The 13,885-nt window shown below is 40.7% G+C and overlaps 2 protein-coding genes across 2 annotated transcripts; both read right to left on the bottom strand.

Moving 5' to 3' along the window:
• Positions 1-152: 152 nt before the first annotated feature.
• On the bottom strand, positions 153-7,525 carry hectd3 (HECT domain containing 3). The gene is made up of 20 exons (XM_068340373.1): positions 7,450-7,525; positions 6,661-7,094; positions 5,646-5,899; positions 5,399-5,534; positions 5,139-5,260; positions 4,760-4,873; positions 4,474-4,556; positions 4,193-4,358; positions 3,968-4,049; positions 3,137-3,319; positions 2,749-2,801; positions 2,459-2,627; positions 2,261-2,374; positions 2,085-2,174; positions 1,710-1,916; positions 1,012-1,141; positions 835-909; positions 671-752; positions 499-570; positions 153-338 (listed from the first exon to the last, which is right to left on the bottom strand). Exons 2-20 carry the CDS (start codon positions 7,009-7,011, stop codon positions 254-256), a joined length of 2,568 nt encoding a protein of 855 aa, XP_068196474.1. The 5' UTR covers positions 7,012-7,094; positions 7,450-7,525; the 3' UTR covers positions 153-253.
• A 750-nt stretch (positions 7,526-8,275) lies between these two features.
• best4 (bestrophin 4) lies at positions 8,276-10,942 on the bottom strand. Its single transcript, XM_068339875.1, has 9 exons — positions 10,475-10,942; positions 10,301-10,401; positions 9,997-10,230; positions 9,557-9,711; positions 9,322-9,399; positions 9,066-9,218; positions 8,898-8,978; positions 8,647-8,801; positions 8,276-8,555 (listed from the first exon to the last, which is right to left on the bottom strand). Exons 1-9 carry the CDS (start codon positions 10,624-10,626, stop codon positions 8,276-8,278), a joined length of 1,389 nt encoding a protein of 462 aa, XP_068195976.1. The 5' UTR covers positions 10,627-10,942.
• Between the last annotated feature and the right edge of the window lie 2,943 nt (positions 10,943-13,885).

Genomic DNA, 13,885 nt, shown 5'->3' with positions numbered 1-13,885 from the left:
AAAATTGAGAGCAACCTAACTCAAAATGATGTAAGCTGAGGTCTACCTGTATTTATAAAGAAAAGGTTTACACATTTAAGCCAATAGGATCTGTAAATAACTGCATTCTGTTATAATTGTCGACTCTAACCATGAAGACATAGATTTTCATGTTTCTGTATAGACTTTATTATATACATCTTGGATGGTGATTATGGCGGGAAGATTTCTTCAGTGATTTGTCATGTTTGTTCACCGAAGCAGCAGCGATCAATCACTCCTCCCAGGGGCTCATGTCTGTGTCTATGGCCACACAGTTATATGCAGCATATCGTAGCTTCTCCTCACAAACCTTTGCACTGTGGTGAGAATGAACAAGAGAGGACATAAACAACTGACAATTTCCACAAAAAACAAATGTGAAAATAAACTGACTTTTAACTGAAGTGTTAAAGAAAACTGTCCCCTTAATGTATAAGTAAGAGACTTTCTAAATAAAAACACAGAGCATGTGTTTACCTTGGGTAGTTGGGTAAATAAAGAGTGCTGGAACACGTGGAGGATTGAGGAAGTGCATCCGTTGTTTCAGAGCTAAACCAAGAAACATAAAACATGTCAAAAATGAAATCAAAATGATTTGTTATCAACAGGTGGCAGTAATGGATCCGCTAATGGATACACTTCCACTAACCCTTGTTTGTCGGGGAATATGTAGATGGGAGCAGGAAGACGACTTCTGCCAGTAACAAACCTCAGAAACCGACTGCGATCCTCTGAAAACCAAAGGAACATCATTGATGTTGGTTCACGCAGGTTTAATACAGGCTGGAAAAAAAGTTGATAGAGTGAACTGACCATTGGTGAAGTTTGTCAGTGCTTCCCATAAGTACTGCACTCTGACGTCACTTTGTTCCAGGTCTTCATAGTGTGCTTGGAAAGAGACAGAAACAAGTCTTAACTTAATACTGTTTGATTAAAAAAAATCAAATAAAATAGCAATTCAAATGTACACACTCGAGTGTGGACACTCACTGAGTCGTTTCAGGGCGTCCACTGAGATTTCTGGGTCTCCACACACTTTCTTTTCAACTTCTTGCCAGGTGAGCAGGTCCAGTACTGCCTGAGGAACTACCTTCAGCAGCCCCGCCTGCATGGCTGATATCTGTACAGAGGAGATCATCAGTCACATCGTTCAGCTGCCTCTGACACAACAGAACTAGTGGATGACTTTAAACAGAAGAATGGAAGCACCTGCATGCAGTCATGTGAAAAAGTTAGGACACCCCATTAAATAATCATCTCTTTATGAAGACATATTCAAATATCAATGTTCAATCTTGTCTTTACTTATGTCTGGAAAAGAAATGATTGCAATTAAACAACAAAATTAACTTTGTTATTCTTATCAAACACACAAGTGTATCACACCATATGAACATGGTCAGATCATCATTACCCAGCATTCCGCACGGGCAACACTACTTATTTTGGGGGTAGGGTGTCCTAATTTTTTCCTCAATTAAAATACGTTTTATTGTTTGATGAGTAAAACAATGTTAGTTTTTATTGTTTGTTGTTGCAATTAAATCACTTTCTTCACAGGATTGGACATCAATATGCCAACGAATCTTAATAAAGAGCTGATTATTTAATGGGGAGTCCTAATGTTTTCACAGGTTTGTATAGACAACAGCAACATACAGGAAGGAAATGTAAGAACACAATCGCACCTGCTGTCTGCTCTCCTCTAACCGGGTCTTCTGCACCAGGCGGACAAAATCGCAGCGATCCTCATAGCTAACAGCCACATTATTGCCCCCAGGGATAAGCTCCACCATCTGACCGTCGCTTAGCAGAGTGGTGTACACCAGCTCCTCACCGAACCGGAACTCAAACGTCTCCCGGTCCATGTTCTCCATGGCCTCCAGCAGGTTCACCTACACACACATCCAAAGATATCCATCATTTAAGTCAAATTCAATTTGTGTGACAGCAGGAATTTGTAGTGTGTGTGTGTGTGTGTGTGTGTGTGTGTGTGTGTGTGTATAAATCCTAGTCTGCAGTCTCTTCTTTAGGATCATCTGGAATCATCTGAATGTCCTCACCAGCACGGAGTCCACGGCAGGAAAATCTTTATTCCAGCTGACAGCTTCCCCTGTCAGCTGCTTCCACACTAACCCAGGAAGAGCCAGGACCTGCAAGACGCCAGAAGATGAACTTTCTACCCCCATGATGTCTTCATTTAGAGCAATGCTGCTGGTGGAGAATGAGAATCAATCACCAGGAAGTCTTTTCCTCTGAGAGCGGCGCCCATGAGCTGACCGATCCACTCGTACTTTTGGAAGTCTTTACACGATGGGTTGGGGACGTAGTAATCTCTGGCCTCTAAGGAGCCCTGACAGGTTTGCAAACGTTAGGTTAAAAAAAAAATGCAAACACTTAAAACACCGACACGCAGTCCGACGTCCACGACGACTACCTGGTTGGATGTACGGCTGAAGAACGGCAGAGGCATGGGACACTCGGCTGAACTGGGGCAAAGCTCCTCAGACATGTCTGCCAGGCTGTCCCGAAACCCCCCTCCCTGGTCGATGATTCCCTCTGCAATGAACTTACACTCCCACCACTGGTCATAGCGAGCAGGCCATCTGAATGCAAAGGAAAGGACAGTGGAATTACAGTAGGTTCTTTTGCATGACAATCACATTCACGCAACAAAAAAGAAATGGGACACATGAGTTTGAGAAGAAAGTCTTAAAACACACAGACCTGTAATCCAAAGTCTTCTCAAATTTGTCAGACGGCTTGAGGCCTTCATACACCTTCAATGAGGGAAATAACAAAAATTAAAAACAGAAGCAACGTTGAGGGTAAAAAGTGTGATGAGATGAACTAAGCAACTAGGTTTTTGAACTAACCAGTTTTTGAACTAACAAATAAAGTTTTTTGAATTTCAAAGCTTCATGGTGCTTCATTTGCTCTAAAGCGCCATCAAGTGGACAAATTAATGATTCTGCTAATAAACAGAAATGTGCTTAAACTACTCATGTTTGGGGGACGTTTACTCATTTTTATTCAAGAACAGCTAATTCTCTTGGCTTCAGGGGGTTTCTTTCTAAATTATTTCACCCACTTTTGAGAAAACCCTCCCAAATACCTGACTGAACACAGCGTTCTTGCAGCTGGGGTCCAGAGACGGGTTGTCTCTGTGCTCCATGGCCAGACGGCGGTTGATGTAGAGTCGGGGCATGAAGTTTGGCTTACTGGTCTCCGAGTCCTTCAAGCACTGCGTGATCAGGGCCGAGCGGCGTTTGGACAGCAGCAGGAACTGTTTAATGTTCTAGTGGCACCAGAGAGAAAAATACAAGGTTATGTCTCATCAGAGTCAGTAGAGAGGAACCGATTCAGCAGTGCATTACTAGTTTATAAAGACTGTTCAAGTATCAAACATTAGCATTCACTATAAACTCTGTGGGTTTTGTATATAAAGTACTGCTTTCATTGTAATATGAGTATAACAGTTCTTCTATTCAAGAAGATAATAGATTTGATCAGATAATTTGTTCAGTTCAATTTTTTTACATTATGTAAACGGTGCCCCTTAATTCAAAATGTCCAAAAAAAGATAACTTGACAAATAACAACAATAATCGTGAACAACATCTGTTCTGTTTCTTGTCCTCAGTGGTATTGAAGGAAAACAATTGTTCAGTGTTTTACTGAGTGCCGGTAACATCGTTTAACTTCACTGTAGCTTTAAATGTTTCTTAAAAATGTAATGAAATGTCTGTTTAAAAGAGAAAAAAAAACTGTTGAAATTTAAAGGTCGCTCCTCAACTTGTTTCACATTTAAAATAAAAGCGATAGCCGTGATAGAATGAGAGCTAAATGGAAGCTTACTGGCTTAAAGCTTGTCACTATTTAATTTTTAATTATGGACGTTATCCTATGGCAGTCTTGTACATTAAAAAGCCTCATAATGCCTCACTTTAATCTGGTTGAAGGTACCCAGACTATAATCCCAAGCTGGCACCAAGTGTGGGAGAACGCTGTCCAGCAGGCTGATGAACCTGTGGGGGCAGAGACAAGAACATGAACAGCTTGAAGAACACGGACTTCACAATGTTGACCCCAACCCTAGACGACATTTAACCTGCTCTATTTCCCATTACCATGACAACCGTGTTTGTAGGTGACTGTCGTGTTGACCTACCGCTGGATGACCAGCGCTCTGCGGTACAGGGTGTCAGGAGTGTTGCCCTGCAGACGGGGGTAGCGCACCAGGTTACAGGACTGGAAAACATCAGCGTTCAGACCCAAGTCTCTCTCACACGAGGATTTGATCTTCAAGCCTCGGATGCGAACATCTATCCCCTCATCTTTAAAGGTAAAAGAGAAAAAAATGATATTTAGGGTTCGGGATACAGAAGTATCTCCAACTGAATGCACTGAAACCACAGGAGAAATCCAGGTAAATACAGAAACAAGTCTTACCTCGACATTCCTCAATTCGAATCTCAATTACAGGCAGGTGAGACGTCATGTCCTCCAATACACACACCTCTCCTATCAGATTACTAGAAAGAAAGAGTACATTTACTAAATAATATCAAAAATATCAAATGTCTGGGTCATTCTGCCTTAAACTATTAGATATGGACATAAAGGTTTGTGTCTTAATATGAAACCAGTGGAATTCTTCTTCTTCCCGATGCTCATATCCTCTCGTCTGAAGTATTCTTTGTGAAATATGTGACAAACTCTGATTTTAAAGGCTCACTCGTCTATCGTGACGTCGCTCAGCTTCTTCAGATTGTCGCCCTCTCCTCCATACACGGTAACTCGTTTCGGCATGTAGTTGTCATCTGTTGAGTCCACCGTCAGGATCAGTTTACTGGGAAGAAAAAAGCATACGATTAATGAGATGAATTGATTATTAATAAGATTAATTATAAGATTCATGTGTGTATACACACAGAGATTGGTACTTTCAAAATCTAATTTGCCATACTCAAATTTCTCCGTTGTCACTAAACTCCAGTGTTTATTTTTAATTGATGAGACCTGAATGACCTAAACGTTGACATATTTTCTGGTATAAAAATTATTCATAAACATAATACTGTATTGTTAATAGCACTTGTTGATCAGCGTCTTACTTGACCACAGTGCCTCTCTTCATATGGAGGCGGATCCAGTGTTGTCCCTGCATGCCATCACTCTCCCAGTAAGTTTCATTGTCACCGTCTGTCAGACAGCTCACACCTCCGCTGGGATCATCCTATCAGAACACGTGAAGGCAAAGTAATCAATAACAAACATATTCATGTAGAATTAGAGCAAATCAATCTGAAGCTTAAGTCTCCACCTTTTTTGTAGAAGATGAAAAACGGCGACATAAGTTGAATTAGTGACTCACTGAATATGAAGAAACGTCTATGCTGGTCACACACTGCTTCACACTCCCCAGGTTCTCGTCCTCCTTCCCTATGTGCTCATAGAAATAGTGCACCAGGTCCTCATCACATTCATACGTCCAGGTGGGGGGGACGTACCTGAACATGTGAGGGAACAATAGCTTAAAATCAAAAATCAGAATGAAGCTATGTTAAACACAATAACTCTGATTCTTTAGGGAGGTGTGCTCCTTCAACAGAGATGCTCACCTTAACTTCTGGACCGCTGCGTCGTCCCTCTCTGCCACTTTGGGCTTGGATCCTATGTAGAGCGCGTTCTCCACGTTCACCACCTGTTCCCACCTGTTGCAGGGCTTGTGGTCGTAGCCAAAGAGCTGCTGCTGCCTGCTGATGGTCTCTGGCGACTCCACTGGAACCAGCCTGTCGCCTCCCTCCGTGTGTTTACACACCAGGATCCAGCCTTCCTCCAGCTCCATGTCTGGACGGTGCTCCTCCATCTGCTCCTGCAGGCAGATATCACACATTTTTATTAGCATGAACGACGCGGAGCCTTGTTTAAAATCCTAAAACCTTCCTACCGTAGATTAGATTAGATATACTGTAATGATCCCAAACTGGGAAATTCACAAGTGGGGGGACAAGTACGGCTGTGCAAGATGGGAAAAACAACCGCCAGCGATTTGCAATACCATGATTCTGACATATCCATGGACTATCGCCGTGGTTACTAATTTGACACTAGTTTTATGTGAAGCATTGGCCAGATATTGTATGTATGAGCAACTTTTTAGAGAGCTTTCCTGTGAATTTGTGGACTGTGGGATGCAGGAGAATGTGGAATCTCTGTTAAGATCTGCTTTAGAACCCAGCATCTCACTGCTGTGAGGTAAGGGGTATTATTTCAAATTAAAATAGATGAAGTCTATGACTTTTATTACAATCTAGAATTTATTTATTTTTACCAAAAGTTGTTAATTCTTTATGAAATTTCAATTGAGACAGGAACCCTTGACAACATGACAAACATGTTGAGTTTACAATGTTAGTCTACTACATTTTACACACACTCATTGCTGTTTAATGATGAATGGATCATGACTAGGGTTGCAATGCAAATGCTGGACTAATCTGGATTTATCTTTGATTTATCTATGTGCAGTGCTATAATCACCACCAATACTGGGGATTATGTAGAACCCTGATTTCTCACACAGTTACAGGAGGAGTTGGAGATGAACACGCTGAATGAGAAGTGTGTTCCCACCTTGGTGATTTTGACCCACAGGCCCTGGCTGTTGCGGTACTCATCCCCTGTCGTCCGGATACACGTCCCTTTCTTTGGCTCAATGTTGTATTTGCAGAATTTCTTGATGTGTGGAGTTTGGTGAGGAGTTTCAAAGACGGAGACCAGCGTCTTTCCAACGACGGATCCTCCTGCTGATGCCCCGGAGGAGGCGGAGGTGGACGAGGAGTCCTTGCACACTTTATAGCAGACTTCTTTGGGAACGTAGCAGACGGACTCCGGAAGCGGATCGCTGCTCTTGAAGCTCTCGATACACCTGTTCAAAAAGCGGATCCTGCCGAGCAGGACGTGAGGGCTATACCCCTCTGACATGCTGGGGATGGATGGAGGTGACGATCAGCAGCACAGCAGGGGGGGAGGGTCAGCTGACATTACCGACGGGCTCCCCGGGGCGCCTGTCAAGAAATGACAAAAAACGAATAATCAAGAGAAATCCAGCATCCGGCGCATAAACGAAACTTAACAGAATACATTAATTTTTATTTTCAATTCCATTTCATTAGGTGAATATAATGTGGAAAAAAAACATTATAAGCGATAAAAGCTTGTAAATTAAATGAGAAAAGTACCGGCTTCTTCTGATTCATAGCAGTCAGTAAGTTTTCTGACTTTAGCATGCTAGCTGGCGGTTAAGTAGTGGCCTTTACGATGACTGTTATTATTATTAATGTCAGGTTAAAGTTATAGATATACTAAGAAAAAAATTTTGCTTAATTATCTAAAATCACAACATAAACACGAACACCATACCCTTAGTGTCGCGATTTGACACTCGACTCCAGGGTTATCGTCAGGTATCTGACAACGCGGAAGTGCGGGGAATAACTTTTGACCCTCTCGAACTTCCGTCGTTTGTCCTTCAAAATTAAAGCATCCGACGGCTGATTTAATTTCGCTTTAATTTAGTTTAGTGAACAATACTTTACTGTTGCTATAAATAATTAAATTTGCATTTTGGATCTTTACCAGGGATGTAATCTATAAATAGAAGTACCAAATAAAATACATCTTTGATTGAAGATCTGCTTTAATACCACCTAGTCTGCTAGATTTGTAAGTATTTAAAATAAATACACACTTCTTACCAAATTAATGAATACATACCAAATTAAAAGTAGTCTTTATATACAGTGTTTTTAGAGATATGGTTTAAATAAGTGGGGCAAGGTCAGGTGGGGAAAAAGGCATCAGCTTTGTCATGAGAAAGTCACAAGTATTGAAAAATATTGTGACAGTGGTAATAAAAACACACTATTAGCTATTTAACCTATTAGGCACATAATGTAGTCACCAACAAATGAGAATGACTTCAGAAAAAGAATCATTGTTTTCAAGTGTTGACACATTTAAAAATATAATGACGACCATACATACTGTATGTTTATATGATTATACATTACTGTATTCTCATGATTAAGAAGTAAGAGCACTGATCAGCACATTTATTTGTCAAGTATACAAAATAACATATCTTCTTAGTTTATTTTGACAACGGTGTTGTAATAATGTATAACACAATGAAAACTGGTTTCCCATAATGTTTTAATCACAATGTAATTAATAACAAGCATTTATTTCACAAATTTTGTTCCACTATAACTTCTATAAATGCCTTTTCTTGTTCTTTGTGGTTCATGGCGTTAATGTTATTTTTAAGAGGAGCACCGTTGTCATCTTCCTCATTCAGATGTGAAGAAATATCCACCAGGGAGGGGAGGCTCCTACCCTGCAGGATACCTTTCCCCCTCTGCAGAAGCCTGTCGAGACCATCACTCAGGGAGCTCTTAAAATGTAAACACTGCTTATTTCCAGAGGCGTCTATAGGTGGGTGATACTCAAGATCCTCTGCACTCATCCTGCAAACACACCAGAGACTTGTTTTTTTTACAAATGTTGTGGATTCACTGCAGAAAATTCACAGAAACATGGAAGGTAAAAGTAGTTTACCTCATGTCAAAAGTGGAACCTTTAAAAGGTGGCTTAAGAGTTTCTGTGGCTGTTGACAGAGTGTAAGGGATGGAGAAATATCTCTGTGCCCACAGCTTATCCTTCACTATTGGAGCCAGATTCTGATACATGTCATCAACAGCCAGCATTGAAACCTTCAGTAGAAACACAGTTAGATGTCAAGAGCGTTCTCTCATTTAAAGTGTGACAGTGATTCAATTCTATTCTTGAAAAAATTTCCAAAGAACAACCTGAATGTTTCGGTCAATCAGCTGGTTGGTTTCAAAGTCGTCATCATCCTCACCAAAGGGATTGATGATCAGCTCCCCCACCTGCAGGGTTGGAAAGGATATTTCTCTTTCATGGTAAACTCACAAAAAAAAAAAAAGTGTTTAATGCAAGTGAAACATTATTCTCACCTTGAGCCAGCCAGCATAGAAGAAGAACTGCAGCAAGGTGAAAACTGGGACGTACATGTCCAGTTTATGGTCCTTGTACCCCTTCAGAGGGTTCAGAAACTGTCGTCCGATGACGCAGAAGGCAAAATAAGAGTAAACCGCTATAGTGACAACCTGCACAGACGATAAAACAAGGCATTGGTCAGGTTGGTTTTGATATATTTTGTGTGTAAGGTTTGATTGTAGGATTATCAGTTTTATTTGGTTGTGAGCCTACCTGAGTGTAAACCAGAGGAATGCTTATCCAGTCATAGTGGAACAAGAGGCTACACTTGGCTCTGTAATTATTGAGCTCCTGCACATATAAATACAAGTTTTACGCTGATTAACATTAATTTAGATAATGCATAATGGACATACTGAGGCTCCCGATTGGAAATCCAGGATTTAACAAAATAAAAGTGCTTTTTTCACACCCCTCTTTCTAAGATTATTTAGAAAACACGTCTCACATCCATCAGTAGTCTCAGAGCGATGTCATCCCTCACCCGACCCTCTTCTCTCGCCCGAGACGCCAGATTTGAAAACCAAGTCAGCGGCATCCAGTATTTATTGAAATCAGAGTGAAGAGACTCAAACAGTTTCAGCTCGGTTGTCGTCATAAATCCTGCACAAAGATTAGACACAGATTAGACACAGATTAGAGCACAACAGGGATGGATGAATGAGTTTTGATCCATGTCATAAAACATACGTTTCTAAACTGCAATCAGAGTCTAGTCTCTAATACGACTGTTATCTTGTCAATTGCTTCTAAACTTCTAATCTCATTTTTAAAAATTCTACAACTATTTAAACTTTTTTTTTGCAGTGATGAAACATTTTAAATCATCTCCAATCATGTAAAGAACAAAAAGATAAATATTCAATCTGGATTTGCTTTGTCTCTTACCCGCCTCCACCACGTGTTCCAGGGTGGGGAATCGCTTGAGAACTCGTGTGCTGATGGAGCGTAGAATAAGAACCGAGGATAAGTTGGCGTATCTCATGAGAGTCCGTCTCAGCAAACGACCCCTCTCATCTGCCCCGTGGACGTTCCCTGATACCACCATCATCAGGTTATCAGGCAGAGGGAAGCTGGTGTACTGACCCCACCACCGGTTGAAGGCCATGGTCACATAGAAACCTGTAGAAGAACTACATTTATTCTGGTCACTCGTCCTCAGATTGGACTGGAATGGCTCCGTCAGACTCACCCAGTACAAACAGAACTGGGATGAAGCTGGTGTTGGTGAACTGATCACAGTAAAGGGCGATCCGCTCGAACACATCCTGCTGCTTTGGGGTCAGCATGAACCTGTGAGGCAGATAAACACTCCACTTAACCTGCCTCCTCGAGGGTAATAAAGAGATAAGATTGCTTATCTTACCTGTACAAAACACTGAAAAATAGATAAACCCCACAAAACACCAGCAGCTCCTTGTACAGCAGCCTGTAAATGCTTCCCTTCCACCTGAACAGGAGCTTGGAGAAGCCTCCAAATCTGGCATTGGCCACTTCAAGAGTGTAAGAAACCGTCATATCTGGGTTTGTTCTGTATCAGAACAAGAGTGGGGTGTGTGAAATATCTCAAGTAATCCGTGGAATCTCTGTTCATGCATGAAATAAACATTTAATATGGATGATCCTACCTATGGGGTTCTCCTCGACCAGATCCTCCTCTCCTGAGATGATCGTCTCTTCCTGTGTGTCTCCATTTAAATCTCTGCTATGTCGTCGTAAATTAACATCTTTAAGTTTATTACCTGGGAACCCGAAGCTCCGGCGATACACACCTACAGATAATGAGCGACAAACTGTCAATGAAGTGTTTTATTCTTTCACTGTGAATGAAGTATTTTATTTGTATGCCGCCTGAACTAATGCGACTCTGTAAAATATATAAAATCTCTCATTTAAGCCAGCTGTGGTCAGGTTGAATATTATTTTCCTACTACTTAATTTTTATTCAGTAACTTATTAATAATTTTAGCTACATATTGTCCCCAAATAAAAATTCAAATAACATTTTTACTAGTTTTTTATTGCTACCATCATTGAAGACATTCCACGATGTTTCCAAAGATGCATTTCTGACCTCTCATCTGAATCTAATGACCCTCCTGTGGCAAATCAAATACAACACACTCGGATCATGAGTCTACAGTTTTACGATGATGTGATAACAGAAGAATTAGCACCTTTTTTTTTTTTTTTTTTTACAGCATTATGCAGAGGGACCGTCACATGTGTTCATTCATTCCACACGTCTCAGTCGTTGGCTCCTGCCTGATGCTCATGTGTTTGTTTTTCACATCGTAACAGCGGTTCCTTGTAAATCAGGCTCTCTTTTTCCAGCCAGGATTTATCCTCAGACTCTGTTTGCTTTCCCCTGATAGAATTTATGAAGCCATCCACCCCCACCGCTCCAACAAACACACACACACACACACACACACACACACACACACACACACACACACACACACACACACACACACACACACAGAACTGACCAGTCTGGACTTCCCTTTTCTTTCTCAGAATTTATTTCACATATTCAGTTGCAGCAGCCTTTAATTAAATTATTGCCTTTGTTAATAATAGATTCATCACAATATAATACTCCCAATGTATTTATCTGTGGAGATCCTCAGTCATCCAAGTCACAGTAGATCTCTCTGTGTTTGAAAAGCTTGAATATGTTTGTCTTTCTGTTACCCCTTCATAAATTCTTCAGAAATGGAAAACTCTGATCTCCCAATCAGTTTGATTGGGGCAAAGGGGTAGTTCCAATTCCTGTCAAGGGATGGCGCTCTGTTGCCACACAGGAGACTGTCAGTACCTCATCAGCAAAGATCTGTGTCAGATGGACTCTTCTTATTTCTAATAAAGATTCAATATTAATGTGCTTTACTTTCCACTTGGTCATGTTTTGATTGAAGTCTCTGTGAATCTTATTTCATTTCTTTGTTTTCTTTGTTTTGTTTTTTTTAACTATACAGTAATATGAAATAAAAACCATTTTTATCATTTTTTTCTTCAGCAATCTCAGCTGTTTTGTTCCTATCTCCATCCTTTGTTTCCCCGGAGCGACCCGGTCTGTGATCAGTACCACCGGACCCTCAGATGAGCATCCATGAGTCCTCCTGCAGCTGCTTCAACCCTTTCCTCTTCCTGGGCTCAGCGAGTGGATCTACTGGTTGGAGCACATACCTGCAGGGCAGAGTGAACAATTCAGCACTGATCATTTAGGTAACCCAATGCTATAGTAATTACAACTTCCCACGGTGAGTGAAATTAGAGCTCACAGGAAAAGGAGTCCAGACTGTGGGTGACCCGGGTCATTGTTGGAGCCATGGACAAAAAAAAAAGGCTTGAATGGAAAAATCAGGAGCGTCAAAACACCGTGAGCAAATACAAAAACTTGTTTTTTTTAAGTCACTGTGGGGAAAGCTTGAATTTATAACTTTATTTTCACCAATATTCAATTTTTTTTTACAATTGCTTTTACTAAACTTTCTTTATGCTGTTAATGTTATAATAATTGACCACGTTCATGAGCACAAAGGCAGGTGTTATTGCAATAATTTCCTATGATGTTCCATTAAAATGGGGCCGTTTCAGTCTAGAACAGCTACTACCAACACATGTTTTCACATGTTAGAGAAACATTTTGTCGACCCCTTGTTTGAGAAATTGCCAAAAATGTTCACCAATCACATTTATTATTTTAAACTTTAAAAAATTTGCCTAACATAATGAAAGAAGACCCCCCCCCCACAGAGAACAACATCCATATTTGCCTTTCAGAGCGTGTTCGTAACAAAAGGCAGCGTTCATTCATTGCCTCGTGGCCCAAAGGCTGCAGGCAGTTTTATGTGTTCACAATAAATATGTATAATCTAGTCTGGAAAATACACTTCAGTTATTTACATTCCAGGAGTCTCTAATGTATGGGATGCATTTTACCACCAAGAGAAAGAAAGAAGGAACTCTGCCGAGCAGACGTGGAAAATAATGAGTGATGCATTTGTATGGGATGCACTAAGAAATAGATAAAAATGTCTTTGTGACTTTAAAAAAAAGCTATTTTATTCCAGGGAGCGACACGCGGGCCTTCCTCTCAAACCGTCGCTGCATTCCTCAGGTCCCAGAGGAACGCCACCGGATTAGGTCACTTCCTGTTACATTGTGATGCCGCCGCATCCGGGACATTCTCTCTCTATGTTAACAGACAGATCACTTTTTTTTCTTTAGCAAACACAGATAAACTGTGTTCCAAACCACTTTTTTTTTGTGTGTGATTCTTTTGTGGTCAAAACTCAGTGAATCTGCCGAATTAATTGTGATACAATTCATTAATGAAAACAGGAGAATTGCAGTTAAAACAATTTGAATCACACTTCAATCTGAGTTCAGCTTCTTGGTCCCTCCTTCTCTCTCTTATCCAAAGCCCCCACCTTCTGCCTTGTGGATCTGTCCAAATAGCATCAGAAAGATTAGATGGATTGTGAGACAGAGCGTTGTGTCCAAAATGAATCAGATTCTATGGAGCTGAAGCCCCAACATGTAAAATTATGGAGGGACTGGGTCAACTTCTGATATTCTAGAAGGGGTGTTTAAAGGCATTTGATTTGGTAATGATAATAAGGATAATAAGATTACATTTTACACTCAAAGTCAGTTTTTCCACACTATATCAGCACTACTGTGAGGACATAATGACTGATTTAGTAAGATAACATGTAATACAGGTCACATACTGCACCTTTGGATTCGATGGAATTGCTGCAAATAA

Source organism: Antennarius striatus, chromosome 18, assembly GCF_040054535.1.
Source record: "Antennarius striatus isolate MH-2024 chromosome 18, ASM4005453v1, whole genome shotgun sequence".
Classification (NCBI taxonomy): domain Eukaryota; kingdom Metazoa; phylum Chordata; class Actinopteri; order Lophiiformes; family Antennariidae; genus Antennarius; species Antennarius striatus.
This window is presented reverse-complemented; position numbering and strand designations above follow the sequence as displayed.

Coding starts and splice junctions, on each gene's coding strand:
- best4 (XM_068339875.1), bottom strand. CDS start 10,626: ATGACGGTTTCTTACACTCTTGAAGTGGCCAATGCCAGATTTGGAGGC. Junction 10,402..10,474: donor TTTTTCAGTGTTTTGTACAG/GTAAGATAAGCA, acceptor TCTGCCTCACAG/GTTCATGCTGACCCCAAAGC. Junction 9,400..9,556: donor CTCTGAGACTACTGATGGAT/GTGAGACGTGTT, acceptor TTATATGTGCAG/GAGCTCAATAATTACAGAGC.
- hectd3 (XM_068340373.1), bottom strand. CDS start 7,011: ATGTCAGAGGGGTATAGCCCTCACGTCCTGCTCGGCAGGATCCGCTTT. Junction 2,802..3,136: donor AGAACGCTGTGTTCAGTCAG/GTATTTGGGAGG, acceptor CCCTCATTGAAG/GTGTATGAAGGCCTCAAGCC. Junction 571..670: donor ATATTCCCCGACAAACAAGG/GTTAGTGGAAGT, acceptor TTCTTGGTTTAG/CTCTGAAACAACGGATGCAC.